At 39.2% G+C, this 17,003-nt stretch overlaps 1 protein-coding gene across 1 annotated transcript in view; it reads right to left on the minus strand.

The window, feature by feature from the left end:
- Positions 1 to 17,003, minus strand: part of reln (reelin) — a 387,698-nt gene that overhangs the window by 68,333 nt on the left and 302,362 nt on the right. The window contains exons 38-43 of the mRNA XM_043713852.1: positions 14,753 to 14,935; positions 13,426 to 13,597; positions 12,507 to 12,609; positions 10,132 to 10,358; positions 4,333 to 4,553; positions 1,696 to 1,843 (exon numbers count right to left, since the gene is read on the minus strand). Of these exons, the coding sequence (XP_043569787.1) occupies positions 1,696 to 1,843; positions 4,333 to 4,553; positions 10,132 to 10,358; positions 12,507 to 12,609; positions 13,426 to 13,597; positions 14,753 to 14,935 (1,054 nt within the window). The remainder of the gene's footprint in view (positions 1 to 1,695; positions 1,844 to 4,332; positions 4,554 to 10,131; positions 10,359 to 12,506; positions 12,610 to 13,425; positions 13,598 to 14,752; positions 14,936 to 17,003) is intronic.

Here is a 17,003-nt window from a genome sequence, read left to right on the forward strand (position 1 = left end):
CGGGATGTGGACGAGATGCGTTGGTGGGCATCTTTAACCACGTGGGAAGGGAAATTGCGGTCTCTAGAGAAGGAGGCCATCTGGTGTGTTCTGTGGTGGAACTGATCCTCCTGGGAGCATATACGGCAGAGGCTGAGGAATTGGGAATACGGGATGGCATTCTTGCAAGAGGTAGGGTGGGAAGAGGTGTAATCCAGGTAGCTGTGGGAGTCGGTGGGTTTGTAAAAAATATCAGTGTCAAGTCGGTCATCATTAATGGAGATGGAGAGGTCCAGGAAGGGGAGGGAGGTGTCAGAGATGGTCCAGGTAAATTTAAGGTCAGGGTGGAATGTGTTGGTGAAGTTGATGAATTGCTCAACCATTGTCCAGGTACCTCTTTAGGGAAGTGGTCTAAATGACAATAGCCTGGGTCAGTTGTAGATGAATTGTCGATGGCAGCTTTTAAAGCTTGGTAGCTGCTTATGTTGTTGAATCGTATTAATGATTTTCATGATCAGAAAACCTGCAGAAAATAAGTCAGCATCTTTAGTACTGGTTCATGAGATGTCATGTCTGAAATGTCACTGACAAACTCTTTGTTTGTTACAAATGTTTTGAGGAGATTCTGCATACTCAGTAGAGAAAGTGGAACTGTCACTTTATACTGAAGAAGTTGAAGATTCCATTGCATTATCTGAGAATTGTCCACATCTTCCTGTATTCTTTCTGATATTGAAGTACATTCCTTTAGTCACTGGCAGTTTTGGCTTCCGAAAAGATCCTCTGCTTTTGTAATGAGAACTCATTATAAGCATATTCATAAGCACACCGATCTGAATTAAAGCAGAATTGATGGTGACATGCTGTGAACAGCACTGGGAGCTACATATGTACTCAGCATCAGTACCTAATATTTGCATGTACTAACCATTAGGTCTCAAATTTGCAATCTCTCCAGCATCTCAGGGAGAGGATATTGGACTCTTAACTGACAAGACATTAAAGAACACTCTGACACACAGTGACATGAGAACATTCATTTCTTTTATATTATATGGAAAATAAGATTCATTGAATTCCTCTCAACTTCTCAACATAACAATCCAGCACGGATAACTGGGCTCAATGATTCATCATGGGACTATTCCTGCACTTTTGAAATGAATATCTGGGGAAGTGGAAGAAGGGGAATAATATTTTTCAAACATTTTCTGAGAAATGTCAAATTTTATGATGGAAAGGATATTTTAAAATAAAAGTAATATTTCTGCTCTTGATATGATGAAAGTGGAGAACAATACACATGTTAAAATCACCACTTGAGTTGGGGGAGGGGTTGTGTGGGATGGAAGATAAAAGAAGGAGACAGAAATGGAGACATTGATATATTAGGTTTATGAATCATCACCTGAAGGGGAACTGAAGTTCAAGCAGACTTGAGAAGTAATTATTGCACGTTAAAATTAGCTGTCACTTGGTGTAACAAATACAGCTTTAATGGAAACATCAATGTATAGCAGTCTGTATCAAGACAGGAGGCAGACACTTAATTGTTTTGTTAGGTTTGTACAGTGAGTTAAAGAAGAATGACACTGTTTGCCTGAATGGACTTTTCTCAGTTACACATTATTTCACTTAGAAATATGTTATGTGAATATAAAACAACTTGTGAGCAATTAAGAAAGGAAACACAATGATTAAATGTGTTACAAATACCTGGCATGTGACAAATCCATATCGACAGTCATCAGCATGCGCAGTCCCTCTTCACTGAAGAAGAGGCTGTTTCCACTCGACATTAAGCCACATTTCCTGGATGGCTTCCCACCACTGACCACTAAAAATTTCTCGGGGTCTATTGGACCTACAAACGAAAGCAAGTCAAGTTTCGCATGTAAAACCAGATGTCACAGGTTTGAACAATGCATTAAAGTGGCTGCCTTGCCAGTTGGTTTATTTTTAAGTCAATGTGCATTATAATTACAAAGGATTGTTGCCCAGGAGGTAGAAAGTTTATTATTGTCATATATTAGAGAGTTGCAAAACTTTATCCTTTGGATAATCTTTAATAAAAGCAATGCTAGGTTATAGTGATTTGGAGACAGGAAGGATTGCAATTGTTGGAAGCCAGAGTCAATAGATGTGATTAGATGCTAGATTAGAAATTAAAATAAATCATTCCTGATTACTCACATTCTACCCCATCTATACTCTCAGGTTGGTCAGTTGGCATTTACTGGCATATCAGCTACTTGAATGATTGAGAAATAAGTTCAGCATGAGAAACTTGCCCACGAAACAAAATTAATTTGCAGCCTGCTAGACTCAAAACGTAGAGAGGGGAATGCCCATTCACCACATTAAACAGATGCAAAACTTAGCTCCTAAAATGTTCCAGCCTTTTGCAGATGCATGTTGACCTTATCCAATCTCACTTTTTAAAAATGTATTAATGCTTACATTGTACAAAATCTTAGCTCCTTTTAATTTGTTTATCAAGTGATTCTGTTTCTGTAACTCTCTTGCTAAAACTCTTTATATCTACACACAAATGGACCTTGCTAAAATCAAAATTCATGAAAATATTAAAAGTGGAAAGTAAATTGGAGGCAGCAAAGATTTCATTTTTTTTTACACAGTTAATCCAAAATATTCATGACTAAAACCTGTTTGTTTTGAAAAGCAGACAGAATTCAGCAGTGTGTAAAGGCACAAAAATGCCTGTAACTGAAGTTGATCGAAGAAAAAAGGATCTTTAGCCACCACCTACTTGGAAGCAAACAAAGTGTGTTTCCATGCAATTTACTGCTAATGTAGTTCATAAAAACAAAATTTCTACAGTGTGGAAAGAGGCAATTCGACCCATGGAATCTGCTCCGACCCTCCGAAGAACATTCCATGCAAACCCAGGCCCCTACCTATCCTTGCATTTACCATGGCTAATTCACCAAGACTGCACATCCCAGATTAATTAGCATGGTCAATCCATCTAACTTGCATATCTTTGGACTGTGGGAGGAAACCAGAGCACCTGATTGAAGAACAGAGAATGCTGAAAATGCACAAAATTTGTACTGACAACATGGTATTCCAATCTCTTGGAATGCTTTTTAGTTAGCCACCAGGAGATTTATGTCTATTCTAGTGGAATCATTCTGGAACAGTTTGTAATCCTGCACTTGTAATATAGACAATGGAGTAGCCCATGTGTGCATAGCAAACAGCAATGTGACAATCATCAGATAATCGATTTTTATGATAGTTATTGAGGGTAAATATTGGATAATTTCCCCATGCTTCCTTGAAATGGTGTCATGAGAACTTTTACAATTATCTGAAAGAGCAGATTGGACTTCTGTCTAACTCATACACACTGGGGAGACTACTACTTCAAACCAATCAATGTTTATGCTGTAGTAGACATTTAATAACCTTAGGTATTTTTAATGGGCATTGGTGGTATTCGCTTGATTCAGTTGGTCAAACCTTTGTGGATTAAGCCCCTAGTCCACTCCTAAATAATAGTGAAACAGTGGGTGAGTACTGCATTATTGGAGGTGTTGTAATTTGGGAGGCAAGTTCAAGTGCCAGTTTTAGAACCCATGGTACAACTCAAAATGTAAAGCTACTCACCAAAAACTGAAGTCATAAGCAGAATGGCTGGACTTTTGTCTCATAGTCATTTGAGGACTGTTACTGGTGAAAAATGGCAGTGATCTGCTTATGTAACTGACACCATACTGATAACAGCAGTTCATTGCATGAAATACTTTGAAACATATTGTTGCTATGCTAGGCAACCTTATTGATTAATATTCTTTTTCTATTGAATCACACAGATGTAAAAAATCAACAGGAAACAGCTGATTTCACTGTCCATAAATCATGATGTTTGGAGCACAGAAATATAACACACTCTTTGCTTCCCCCCACAATTTTAATGATCTCCTAGAGAGAGAGTGAGAGAGAGAGAGAGAGAGCGAGGAGTTTAGTGTCACACAAAGATCCATATCCCATAAATGGACCTGGCTGTGGTTTTTCACTTCTGTGTCCATCAGCCTGTGACTTTCTACACAATTTACAGAAAGCCAAGTGTGGGGAGCCAAGAGGTGGAAAACCTGTGAATGTCGACTAATAATCTGAACAAGTGTTCCAAATAGGGAACCACCCCATTTTCATCAGGTATCAAACAGCCTCATATTCCCAATATTCAGCGCAAAATATACTTGAAGCATTATCATCAATAAAAACAACAGAAAATGGCCTTCATTTTTCACACATTTTGTTATAACTCTGGACGATTTCCTTTAACCCAATGTTTACAAAATTATAAATACATTGTTTTCAACAAACCTTTAAAGTCTCCCTTCAAGAAATCTGGGTTTTTGGAGCTGATTTTACAGGTTGGTCCAGAATATCTAGAGTCGCAAATGCATTGGGTTCCACTGATACAGCTGCCATGTCCATTGCACATCTCCTCACACTGTGGTCCAATATAAACATTATCGATGGCCCAAGTCACTGGTTGCGAACCTGATGTGTAGAAACCTTGGTACCATCGAAACCTCACAGATCTGTGTCCGTAGGAAGCACATCCACAAAACAAACAATATGAAAATAAACTTGAATGGATCAATAGAAGCTAGGGAAGATTATTTTGTATTGTGAGGCAAAACAAACAGCTTCATTGGACACTGGAACTGGAAAAAGTCAGTTTGCTAAATGAACAATAGGATATCAATTGATGCAAACTCAGTGCACAAGCTGTAAAGAGTTTTTTTACAGCTTGAAGTCTGGATTAAAATGACATGTTCCTGAGAGGGCAGGCAGATGATTCTGCTTGTTTAAGTAGCATTGTAGGGGTCCATGCCTTTACCTACAAAATGGTACCACCAAAAAAGTGAGTGAAAACATATTTATAGAATGTATAATTAAATAAATGCTCAGATTGGCAGAGTTGACAGTGATCAAGTTGACATTGGTGGCTTGATAACAGAAAAAGGTCTGAAAATGAAATGGGGCCAGTAAGAAAAAAGTCAATGGAAAACTTGAGCTGGGAACAGATGCAAATGGAAGGGTCAGAATTCTGATTGTTTGGGACAAGGTTTGCTGTAGAATTCTTTCTTGGTTTCAATTAATTTGCTTTTTTCACTCTTGGTGACATGATGTTAGTGAAACCAGGATCAGGGTGAGGGGATGAATGGGGATGCGGGGTTTAGGGAATCTTCCTATAGATTCAGAACAGGGGAAAGTACAGTAAGATGTAACTGAAAAAGGAAGTTGACTTAGATGCTAAGTATGTGCAAAATAAAGACTTTTCACTTGGAAAAATATGATTATTTTATATACCAGGTTGACTGCATGACACCATCTACCGTTTTGGACACCATTGAGGGGAATGGCTCTCAGGGGATAACAGCAACAGCCAAATTCATGGCACCATGGTTGGCTCTGTTGCAGAGGGAGGGAGAAATAGGAATAGAAACGCTATAGTTATAGAGGAATCAATCGTAAGTGGAATAGATAGATGTTTCTGTGGCTGCAAACAAGAGACCAGGATGGTGTGTTGCCTCCATGGTGCTAGGGTCCTGGATGCCTTGGAGCAGTTGCAGGACATTCTGAAGAGGGAGGCTGAGCAGCCAACAGTTGTGGTACACATTGAGACTAATGACATAGGTTATAAAAAGGGATGAGGTGCTAAAAGCAGAATACAGAGAGCTAGGAGAAAGTTGAAATGTAGGTCTTCAAACGTAGTTATCTCAGGATTGCTGCCAGTTCCACAAGCTAGTCAAAGTAGAAATAGTAGAATATATAGGATGAACACGTGGCTGAAAAGATGGTGCGAGGGAGAGGGTTTCAGATTTGTAGGGTATTGGGACTGGTTCTGGAGAAGGTGAGAACTATAAAAAGTGGATGGGTTACTCCTGGGCAGGATCAAGACTGATGTTCTTGGGGCGGAGGGGTACTTGGTAGAGTGCGTGGGAGGAAGATGGGAAACAGAGGAGTAGGTCAGTCGATGCAGAAATTGAGAGAGAGGTACAAACTAAGGCAAACATGGCAATTGGCAGGAACAGGTAGGGAAATGCTGCTGAAATATGCAGGGGAGGTGGTTTGAAATGCATGTGTTTCAATGCGAGAAGTGTATTAGGCAAGGTACGTGATGTTAGAGCTTTGGTTAGTACTCGGAACTATGACATGATTGTGACTATGGAGACTTGGCTGAAAGAGGAACAGGACTGACAGCTGAATGTCCCAGGATTCAGATGTTACAGATGTGATAGAAAGAGATGTAAAAGGGACTGGGGGAGTTGCTTTACTGGTAAAGGAGTATCTCACAGCTGTACTGTGGGAGGAGACATCAGACGATTTGTGCAGTGAGGCAGTATGGGTAGAACTCAGGAATAGGAGAGGTGAAGTCACAATGTTGGGGTATTCTAAAGGTGTCCCAACAGCCAGCAGGAGATAGAGGACAGAATATGTAGAGAGATTTTGGAAAGATGTAAAAACAACAAGGTTATTGTGACAGGTGATTTTAACTCCCTCTATATTGACTGGCACTCACTTTGTGCTAGGGGCTTCAATGGAGCAGAATCTGTAAGCACCATTCAGGAGAGTTTCTTGACACAGTATGTAATCAGTCTAACCAGGGAATGGGTTATACTGAATCTAGTTTTGAGAAATGAGTTTTGGGCCCTGTCAGATGAGTGAAGTTTTAGTGGGGGGGCACTTTGGGAGTAGTGACCATAATACTATGAGTTTTAAGATACTCATGGCTAGGGGCGATAGCAGCCCTCGGGTGAAGGTGTTAAACTGGGGGAAGATGAACTACAACATTAGGCAGGAACTGGAGAATTTTGATTGGAGATGGCTGTTTCAGGGTAAATCCACATCAGAAATATGGGAGTATTTCAAAGGGCAGTTGATAAGAGTTCAGGAGCAGCATGTTTCTGCGAGAATGAAGGATAGATATGGCAAGTTACGTGAACCTTGGGTGACCAGGGATATTATGACCTTGATCAAAAAAAAGGAAGCATACACAAAGTCTAAGAGGATGGGAACTGATGAAGCCCTTGAAGTATATAAGGGAAGTAGGAAAGAACTTAACAAGAAATTAGAAGGGCTAAGAAGGGTCATGAAAAGTCATTAGCAAACAGGATTAAGTAGAATCCCAAGGTTTTTTGTACATATATAAAAAGCAAAAAGGTAATCAGGGATAGGGTTGGCCCACTCAAGGACAAAGGACGGAATATATGTGTGGAGCCAGAGGTCCAAAATGAATACTTTGTGTCAGTATTCACCAAAGAGAAGGAATTGGTAGATGATGATCTCTGGGAAGGGAGTATTGAGTTTCTAAGCCAAGTTGCTATTAAAAAGGAAGAGGTGTTGTGCGTTTTCAAAAGTATCAAGGTAGTTAAATCCCTTGGTCCTGTTGGGATCTATCCCAGAATATTGAGGGAGGCAAGAGAACAAATTGCTGGATGCTTTCCGGAATGGGGGGCTGTAACTAGTGGTGTTCCACAGGGATCAGTGCTGGGACCTTTGCCATTTGTGTTCTACATTAATGATTTGGAGGAAAATGTCAAATTAGTAAATTTGCAGATAATACAAAGATTGGTGGAGTTGTGGATAGTGAAGAGGATTGTCAGAGGATACAGCAGGTTATAGATCAGTTGGAGGCATGGACAGAAAAAAGGGAGATGGAGTGTAATCCAGACAAATGTGAGGTGATGCATTTTGAAAGGTCAAGTACAAGTAAAAATTATACGGTGAATGGCAGAACCCTTAGGAATATTGATATGCAGAGGGATCTGGATGTGCAGATCCCAGATCACTGAAGATGGTAATGCAGGTAGATAAGGTAGTAAAGAAGATGTATGGCATGCTTGCCTTCATTTGCTGGAGCATTATGGATAGGCAGGTTATGCTGCAGCTTTGTAGAACTTTAGTTATACCACACTTGGAATATTGCTTACAATTCTGGTCACCACACTACTAGAAAGATATGGATGCTTTGGAGAGGGTACAGAAAAGATTTACCAGGATATTGCCTGGTGTGGAGGATTTTAGCTGTGAAGAAAGGTTGAACAGACTAGGTCTGCTTTCACTGGAATGCAGGAAGCTGAGGGGTGACCTGATAGAAGTTTTTAAGATTGTGAATGAAATGGATAGAGTAGAAAATATGAGGCTTTCTCTCAGGGTGGAGGGGCTAATTATCAAGGGACACAGGTTCAAGGTGCCGGGGGTGTTGGGGGAGTTTAAAAGAGATGTGCGAGGCAAGTTTTTCGCACAAAAGGTAGTGAGTGCCTGGTACGCTGCCAGAGGAGGTGGTGGAAGCAGACACTATAGCAGCATGCAAGAAGCACCTGGACAAATATATAAACAGGAAGAGAATAGAGAGATACAGATCCTGTAGGTGAAGACAGTTTTAGTGTGGAAGGGCAAAATGTGTCAGCGCAGGCTTGGAGGGCTGAAGGGCCTGTTCCTGTTATGTATTTTTCTTTATTCTTATCTATTGGACTTTGATGGAGAATTCATATAGTGCTTACAGCATAGACATGGGCCATTTGGCCCCACAGAGCCCTATTATTCTTTTTGCTCTACTAAGCCTAATCTCACCCTCCTTAATCTATTTTAGCAACATATTCTTCCATTCTTTCTTCTTCATGTGCTTACATTGCTTTCCCTCAAAATGCATTTATTCTCTTTGACTCAACTATTTTTGTGGCAGCGAGTTCTATAATTATAACCAGTCTTTGGGTTTCTCCTGAATCCTCAGATGAATTTATCAGTGATTATTATATATTTATATAGTTTAATTCTGGACTCAGCTAAAATTGGAAACATCTTCCCCAAATCTTTCCTCATAAAGCATTTCAATCTCAATAGTCATAGGGAAATACAGAACAGAAACAGAATCTTTCAGTCCAAGCTGACCATATTCTCAAATTAAGCTAGTCTCACCTGCCTGCACTTGACCCATATCCCTCCAAACATTTATTCAAATTCTTATCTAAATGTCTTTTAAATGTTGCAACCATACCTGCATCCACCACCTCCTCTAGCGGTTCATTCCACACACAAATCACTCTCTGTGTAAAACATTGCCTCTCAGGTCTTTTTAAAATCTTTCTCCTGTCACCTTAAAGATATGCCACCTAGCTTTGAAATTCCCCCATCCTAGAGGGGAGAAGATACCTAATCTATACCTCTCATAATCCTCTACAAAGTAACCCTTTAATCTCCTACGCTCCACTGAAAATACGTCCCAGCCTTTCCAACCTCTCCTCATAACTCAAACCCTCCATTTCAGCATCATCCTGGTAAATCTATTCTGAACCCTCTCTAGTTTAATAACATGCTTCCTATAATAGGGCCACCAGAACTGGACCTAGTACTGCAGAAGAGGCCTCACTAGTACCTTGTACAACCTCAACATAATGTCCTAACTCCTATACTCAAAGGTCTGAGCAATGAAGGCAAGCATGCTAAATGCCTTCTTCACCACCCAATCTATATGCGATGCAAACTTCAAAGAATTATGTACCTGAACCTCTAGGTCTCTCTGCTGAGCATTATTTATAGTAGTTCACAGAATTCCTACAGTGTGGGAGCAGGCAATTCAGCCCATCAAATTCACACTGACCCTCTAAAGAGCATCCCACCCAGACCCCTGTTCTGCAACACTATCCAAGGTCCTCCTTTTAATTGTATAAATTGTGCCTTTGTTTGTTTTACCAAAATGCAAGACTTTGCATTTATCCAAATTAACCCCCAGCTGCAACTCTTCGGCCTATTGACCCAACTAGTCAAGATCTCTTTATATTCTTAGATAACCTTCTTCATTGTCCAGTATACCAACTTTGATATCATCTGCAAACTTACCAACCAAGCCCTGTATATTCTCATCTAAATCATATATACAAATGACAAACAAAATTGGACACAGCACTGATCCCTGCAGAACACCACTGGGCTATGATAGCCATATATATCAGCTCTGGTGTCATTCTAGTAAATCTAGAGATATGGTGAGGAGTTAGGGCAGCATTGAAATCAATTATTAATGAATTCACATCTTTGTGTCGCAAATTGACTGGTTCCACTGGTGAAGAAAGAAGAAAGTCACGTTTAAATTCTAAAATAGGAACTCACCCACACAGATGGAGCCTTCCAAAGTGGATTACCTCTCTTTTCCAACCCTGGGTGGTACCGGCATAATATGTACTGCTGGGATGAAGTTCAGTCGAACAGAGTGCACTGACGTGACCACTGCTGTAGCAGAGTGGCAGAAGCAAGTGCCAAGTGGCTCCAAAGTCCCGTGAGAACTCCAATCTAATAGGATCTGAGGCTGAACTATCTGTATTGCATCCAACATTGATCTGAAATCATATGAGAAATAGATATCACTAATGGAAATAATTTAAGTTTATATTTTCTTTCACTGATAATAAAGATTTTTCATATTTGTGTTGAAATATGTTGCGTTTGAACAGTTGATCTCACATAGTTTTCAACTGGCTTGCAACAAGGTTTCGGCTCAACAGATATGAATTGGAATTTTGAAATATTCTTAGAGGAGCTCTTTTATTAAATCTTCCAGCTGCGTTGTTACCAAGGTACCATATCTATATACATTGTGTAGAATCAGTGATGAATACTATGTTACAACTGTATCATTTTTAGCTACAAGAAACTACTGGCACAATTAGCAGAATGATGTTTGTTTGGTACTCCATTCCTTTCAAAAAAGGTATTAACTGGGGTATTTTAAATGGGTTAATACTTTTGTTGTTTTTGGCTTACCCATTTTATTCTAAATATTTGTTGGCTGGGTTACAGGTTGGTCCAAGGAGATGTCCTCGGTCTTCCAGCATGTTTTGTTTAGCCTGGCAAAGTATAACAGTGAGTCTAGGATATAGGGAAGACATTCTGTTTCAGATAACTTTAGCAGCTGTTAATATTTTATTCCTCCTTGGGACACCACGACTTTGCACTATGTGGGTTCTACAGGAGGGAGCAAACTGGAAACCTCTCATGGATGTCACCAGCATCCGAACCTCAATAATGTGTTTACTGTTCGCAAAATAGGTTTTGCACAGCTAAATGTCTAAGTCATCAGTTCTAATGATAACACTCCAGGGTTCAAGAGCATTCTTTCTGGGGCCCCTCTTGAGGTTTTCTTGGGTGTACTACTTTTTTTGGTGCTCATCTTTCAAACTCCTTTATTTGATGATGCAGTCTCTTTGCAACATTAGCTTTGGCATTGGTGCTGATGCCCTGGCCATTTAGGTTTCATGGAAGCAGAATTCGAAGAATTCAACAACACCCTCAATAATCATGACGACCATATGAAACTTAAAACCTCAAAACACAAGGGAAGCATTAGTTTCTAAATCAGCATAAAATAGCAGGCACAGATTACCAACAAATGTTCCTTTTTAAATAACTGACAAATGCCTTTGCACAAAGTGCCATCATCATAAACAATTTCCACAGACTGATGTGGTCATAGCTAAACAATTGCAATTTTGTCTCAAATTAATCATTGTATTTTAAGTAATTTGCAGTATGTTAGAGGTGTGATAGAGTCATAGGTGACACATACATAGTAAGGACAGAGGGCAAAGTGAGTCTGCACACAGAAGAGACCCCTTTTCCTCTGGTCCTGCCTTCTCCTGCCCACCTTCTTCTAATTCCTTTGTCTATGGCCCCTCCACCTCCGGGCCCACAGCCTTTAGCCTCTCTGTGTCTGGCCCCAGCAGACTTACTTACTGCTGCAACTCACCTTCTCACTGGTCCTCCAATCACACACTACTTCCCTCCCAGTTTGCTGCTATTGGGTTCTCTATGAGCCTATCAGCGGTGAACTTTCTCTGTTCTGAAGAAAGGTCACTGGATCCAAGAGATTAATTCTGCTTTCTCACTGCAGATGCTGCCAAATCTGCTGAGGTTTCATAGCAATTTCTGTTTTTGTTTCTGATTTCCAGCACAATGGTATTATGGCTCAGTGGTTAGCATTTCTGCCTCACAGCGCCTGAGACCCAGGTTTGATGCCAGCCTCAGGCAACTATCTGTGTGGAGTTTGCACGTTCTCCCAATGTCTGCGTGAGTTTCCCAGGTACTCTGGGTTTCCTCCCACAGTCTAAAGATGTGCAAGTTAGTTGGACTGGCCATGCACAATTGTCCCATAATGTTAGGTGGGTGAGCCATAGGAATTACTGGGGTGGGTCTGGGTGGGATGCTCTTCGAAGTGTCGGTGTGGACTCAGATGGCCTATTCCCACACTGTAGGGATTCTATGATTCATCCACAGTTCTTTCAGTTTTTTGTGAATTTTCTCTGACTAGTCATCCCCATAATTGAATTTTCCTGGGCAATTTGGCCAATTTTGGTGATGAATTTGCTTACTGCCCTCAAATATTTTGGTGTTGATATGCTTCCTATGTGGTTGTAACCTCAAGGTTGTAAGATCTGGAAAAACGAATTTAACAATCTGAGACAGAAGCAAGCCCCTCCAATTGTTGTTACCTCAAACTGAACAATGGTATTCTCATTAACATCCAGATCGCGAGTGGTAATGGAATGCTCCCCAACTACATTTGACACGAAGACGATGGCGGAATCTTCCTCCCTTCACAATGGACAAACAAACCAAAATATCAAAGCTGCACACTGACAAGTTAATCAAAACTATACAAAGAGAGGGCTCAGTCACTGTCACCGTATCGATTAACATCAATGCTATAACAATACTGCTTTATAGCAGTGGCCTTTAAATTTAATGTGAAGCCAGAAGAAACACTTGTTCTCCTCCTGGCTCCACTACACACTAAGCAGAAGGTCTCTTTAAGGTTATTGCTTTAACTGCTAAATACCTGAGAATACTGTTGTGTCAAGTTGATAGCAAATGTTGTTGTACAATGGGCCTGACCCAGATATTTTACAACCATGAACAGGTTTTGGTGTTGATGTACTTCAAGACTAAGTTTGGTATCTATTACAATGTCTCAGGTCTTTGATATTCAGCACAATAGATTTTCCTATTACTAAATATATTAACTTATGCCAAATCATTTAGTAATTTAGATAGATATTACTTGTTGTGAAGGATGTTATACTAAACAACCGTTTCTGAATTGTCACATTAAATAAATAAACTGTAACCATTAACAATTATAACTTGTATTTATATACTGCCATTAACATATAAAACATTCTATGACATTTCTCAGGAATGTAATCAGACAAAATTTGACACTGAGCCACATAAGCAGATACCCTGCTCAGAGGTAGGTTTGAAAAACATCTTGAAACAGGAGAGACTTAGAAAGGACAGAGATTGAGAGAGGACTTTATTATGTTTAGCCCAGTCATTGGTTTAGATTATAAGAACTTTACACAGACACCAAGTAATAACCTCAGCCACAGGCAAAGTTCTTATTCTTACGTGGCTCCTTTTGATACATAAGGACAATAGAGGCCAATGTTTCCACCAGGGAAGAAGAACCAGTTCTCGTCTTTGGGTCCGAGGTCAAATGTATCCAATAATATCCCAGGATTTTTCTGATTATTCCCATCAATAATGAGGTCATCGATGATCCAGATTTCTTCCTTTTGCCCTTTGTCATTGAACAGAAAATCAGAATGAAGCTGGCTTCAATTTCTTAGCAGTCAAACAAACTACTTATTGTGCTGCTTAATTAGAAATCCAATTTTAATTCTGTACAATTTTACAACTATGCATTGAAGCATAATTATTTGTCTTTCTTCAGCCAGTTCAGATTTCCACAAAAGTAAAATAAACCATTTCATTCAGTACTTTCTTAAAGAATTTTAAATGCTGATACAAAATCTAGATTTGTTGCTAATTCAACATTCTTACCATTGTACACAATAGCTATCATAGTTAAAGAATAAAGATAAAAAGATTACTGAACATAAATCTGCTTTAACTTACCTTCTTAATTTTAAGCAGTAGTCAAAGTAAAAGTTATTTTACACCAAATCCAACTAGATTATTATTCATTGAGATTTAACATTTTCAGTGACAGTAGAAGAATCTGGAAATTAGATTATGTTTATAAAATCATTGTAATGTTATTTACTAAGTTAAGAAGATGGGTGATTTGCTCTCTAGAACTGGAATGAATGAAGGACTGACTAGGTGGGATGTTATGGTCCCACTCATGCTATCATTAACTGTTTTCTGACTCTGAAGGTGGTGTTTTAATAGGGCTATATATTAATAAGCCTATTTATGTGAGACCTTGCCCATTTTATGCATGAATAAAAAGGAGAGGAGTTGCATCTGATGTGTAGTGTCTTTGTGCTCTTCAAAGAAACATTACAAAGTTCATTTTTGGTCACTGAAACACTTCAGAAATGGAAATGTAACAGAATAGCTCTTTGAAGTAGGTGCAGACAATACTGGGGCAAAATTGAATAAGCTTTACTCTGCATCTGCCTGTGCTGTTCCTAACCAGATCGTTTACTAATGACAGTAAGCATAAATGTATTAAACACTCCATTAACAGGAAAAAGATTGTCTGTAGGAAAAAAGATTGTCTGTAATCCTTCCATGTATTAAACCTCAAATACCTTATAAGTTACAGCAGAACATCAATTAGGAGAGGTGTTCTGGAAATCAACATTCATTCTGTAAGCTATTAACAAATTGACTGAATTAATTGCCACTAAAAATGGAAGTTGCGCTCTCTGAGGGACCCCAGAGCTATTCAGCAATGAGGCATCTAAACATAATTCCAGCTTGTTACCTTCATTGTGGGGCTGCCAAAGGCGGAATCGAGTTGCATTGGTCTGGGCTGTATGTGGTAAGGGAACATTAATAAAGAGGACCTCTGTTGTCTGAGGGAAGTAGAATTCATCCATCAAATGCCAGGTTATGCCACCATTGATGGAATACTGCAGCAATACAGAATGTGACCGATCAGGGACACCTGAATCAAAACACAGGATTGGGGACAATAAAATTGTCATTAAAATAATTCAGATAAAGCACATACAGTAATTAGATTACCTATGATTGATCATAGATACTAAATACATTTCATTTTAGAAAACCGCTTAATTTTAGTTTGTATGCCATAAAATGTCAATATTTGCCCACTGAGAAATCTCACTGAGAGCTGATGAAGTTCACCACATAAGCAATTAGCAAATGCAAGAGATTATCTATTGAAGGCTTTCATGATATAATAACCAATGATGGAATTTGCATGGCAAATTTTAGAAATGATTCTAATGATGAAGGTGTATTCCTCAGAGTAAGGTGTTTTCAGAAAAATTTTGAAACCTACACTTTGCATCAGCAACCAGCTTTAGATATTTTGAAATGCATACCACATTGAAATAGCTACTGTGAAATGAACAGAAGTTTTCAGCCTCAAACAGTGAATGTATCCTAACAGCACTGTAGGTGTCCCTTCATCCCAAGGACCACAGCAATTCAAGACGACAGATCACCTTTATCTTCTCAAGGGCAATTAGGGATGGCAATAACAGTACCACTTATATCCAGTGAAAGAATAAAAACAATATATACATTCACCCAATCAGACGGGTTATATATAACACTTCTGTGCAGTGTATAAACAATAAGATGACTTTTCTTCCCTGCCCATTCTACCCATGAAAAATGTGGCCTACAAAAATATCAGAGCAAAACTTCTGGGCAGTCACAGTTCCAGATTTCTCCAATTTTCCATGTTGTTCCTGAACTAGACTGTATGACAAGGAAAAAGGCTGAGCTAAAGACAACTGCTGCCCCACAAGGGAATCATCTGATCATCCTTGTGCACCATTTTGACGGTGGGTGTGGTAGTAGTAGAAAGGAAGCAATCAACACAGGGCCAAAATACAATAAAATTAGGGGCATACAAATAAAAAAATCCTATTATTAATTTAAATAGTAAGTTATTGGAAATGTATTCTGGTATTTCAAATTGCAGATGGAATGTAATGATTTGTGAGGTAACAGAAACAGGCGTGAAAAATTTCTTTGGTTTTGGATTCAGCATTTAGAAATGACACAAATCACAAAAATTCATTTGATCTTTATTTACATACAAACTCAGAATAATAATCCGCCATTGCTGAGACTTGTTCAAAGGGCAAGCTAATATATTTAATTAAAATTGGTGAGCCACATCATAGTAGTGAATGTTATCCAAACCATGTATGACACATTGCATTAATTAGTTATAGCTCTTTGAAGAACTTGTGTGTAATCCATGAAAAAGCGTTCCATCTAACCAGAGGTGAAAATTATCCATCATTTAACTTACATTTAAACATGTATTAAAGACAAGTGCTTCCTTTTTACTGAAGGATTAAAAACATAAATGGGTGTCCAAATATTGTCTTAAATAAATTATTCAGCTCAACTGCTGACGAGTTAACATTTTTTATCACGATCCATGGCATGATCCATCTTTCAGTTTAATTTGCTTTTACTAGCTTGTTAGTAACAGTTACGCTGGAATTCACACAGAATTTCCCAGGCTTCGTTCCAAAATCTCTGAGCATTAATGCTGCTTTTGGGCATTCTTTTATATTCTATTATGTGATCAGTACTTTCTTCAAACATCTAATTTTCTCTCCTTATCTCTTTGAGATTATCTCTTACTATGCTTTAGTGAATAGTAATAGGAATCAATGATTGATCTTGAGGAGATGCTGGTGCCGCCTGGAGTAAGCTTCCATTAAACATTATCCTCTGCCTGAATCCCCCATGGAGGTACATCTAATCCTTGCTCAATGTCATCCTAAAAGCCCAGCACAGGAACTCATCAGGTAAGAGATCAGGAGTGCAAACCCACATTCTTCCTGTCTGCTTTACTGTATAAGTACCAGTTCCTGTGCCATTACATCACAGAATGGATTTTGTGGTCCTGGAGGAGGAAGTGAGGACTGCAGATGCTGGAGATCAGAGCTGAAAATGTGTTGCTGGAAAAGCGCAGCAGGTCAGGCAGCATCCAAGAAACAGGAGAATCGACGTTTTGGGCA

The sequence above is a fragment of the Chiloscyllium plagiosum genome, chromosome 23 (assembly GCF_004010195.1).
Source record: "Chiloscyllium plagiosum isolate BGI_BamShark_2017 chromosome 23, ASM401019v2, whole genome shotgun sequence".
NCBI classification, from domain to species: domain Eukaryota; kingdom Metazoa; phylum Chordata; class Chondrichthyes; order Orectolobiformes; family Hemiscylliidae; genus Chiloscyllium; species Chiloscyllium plagiosum.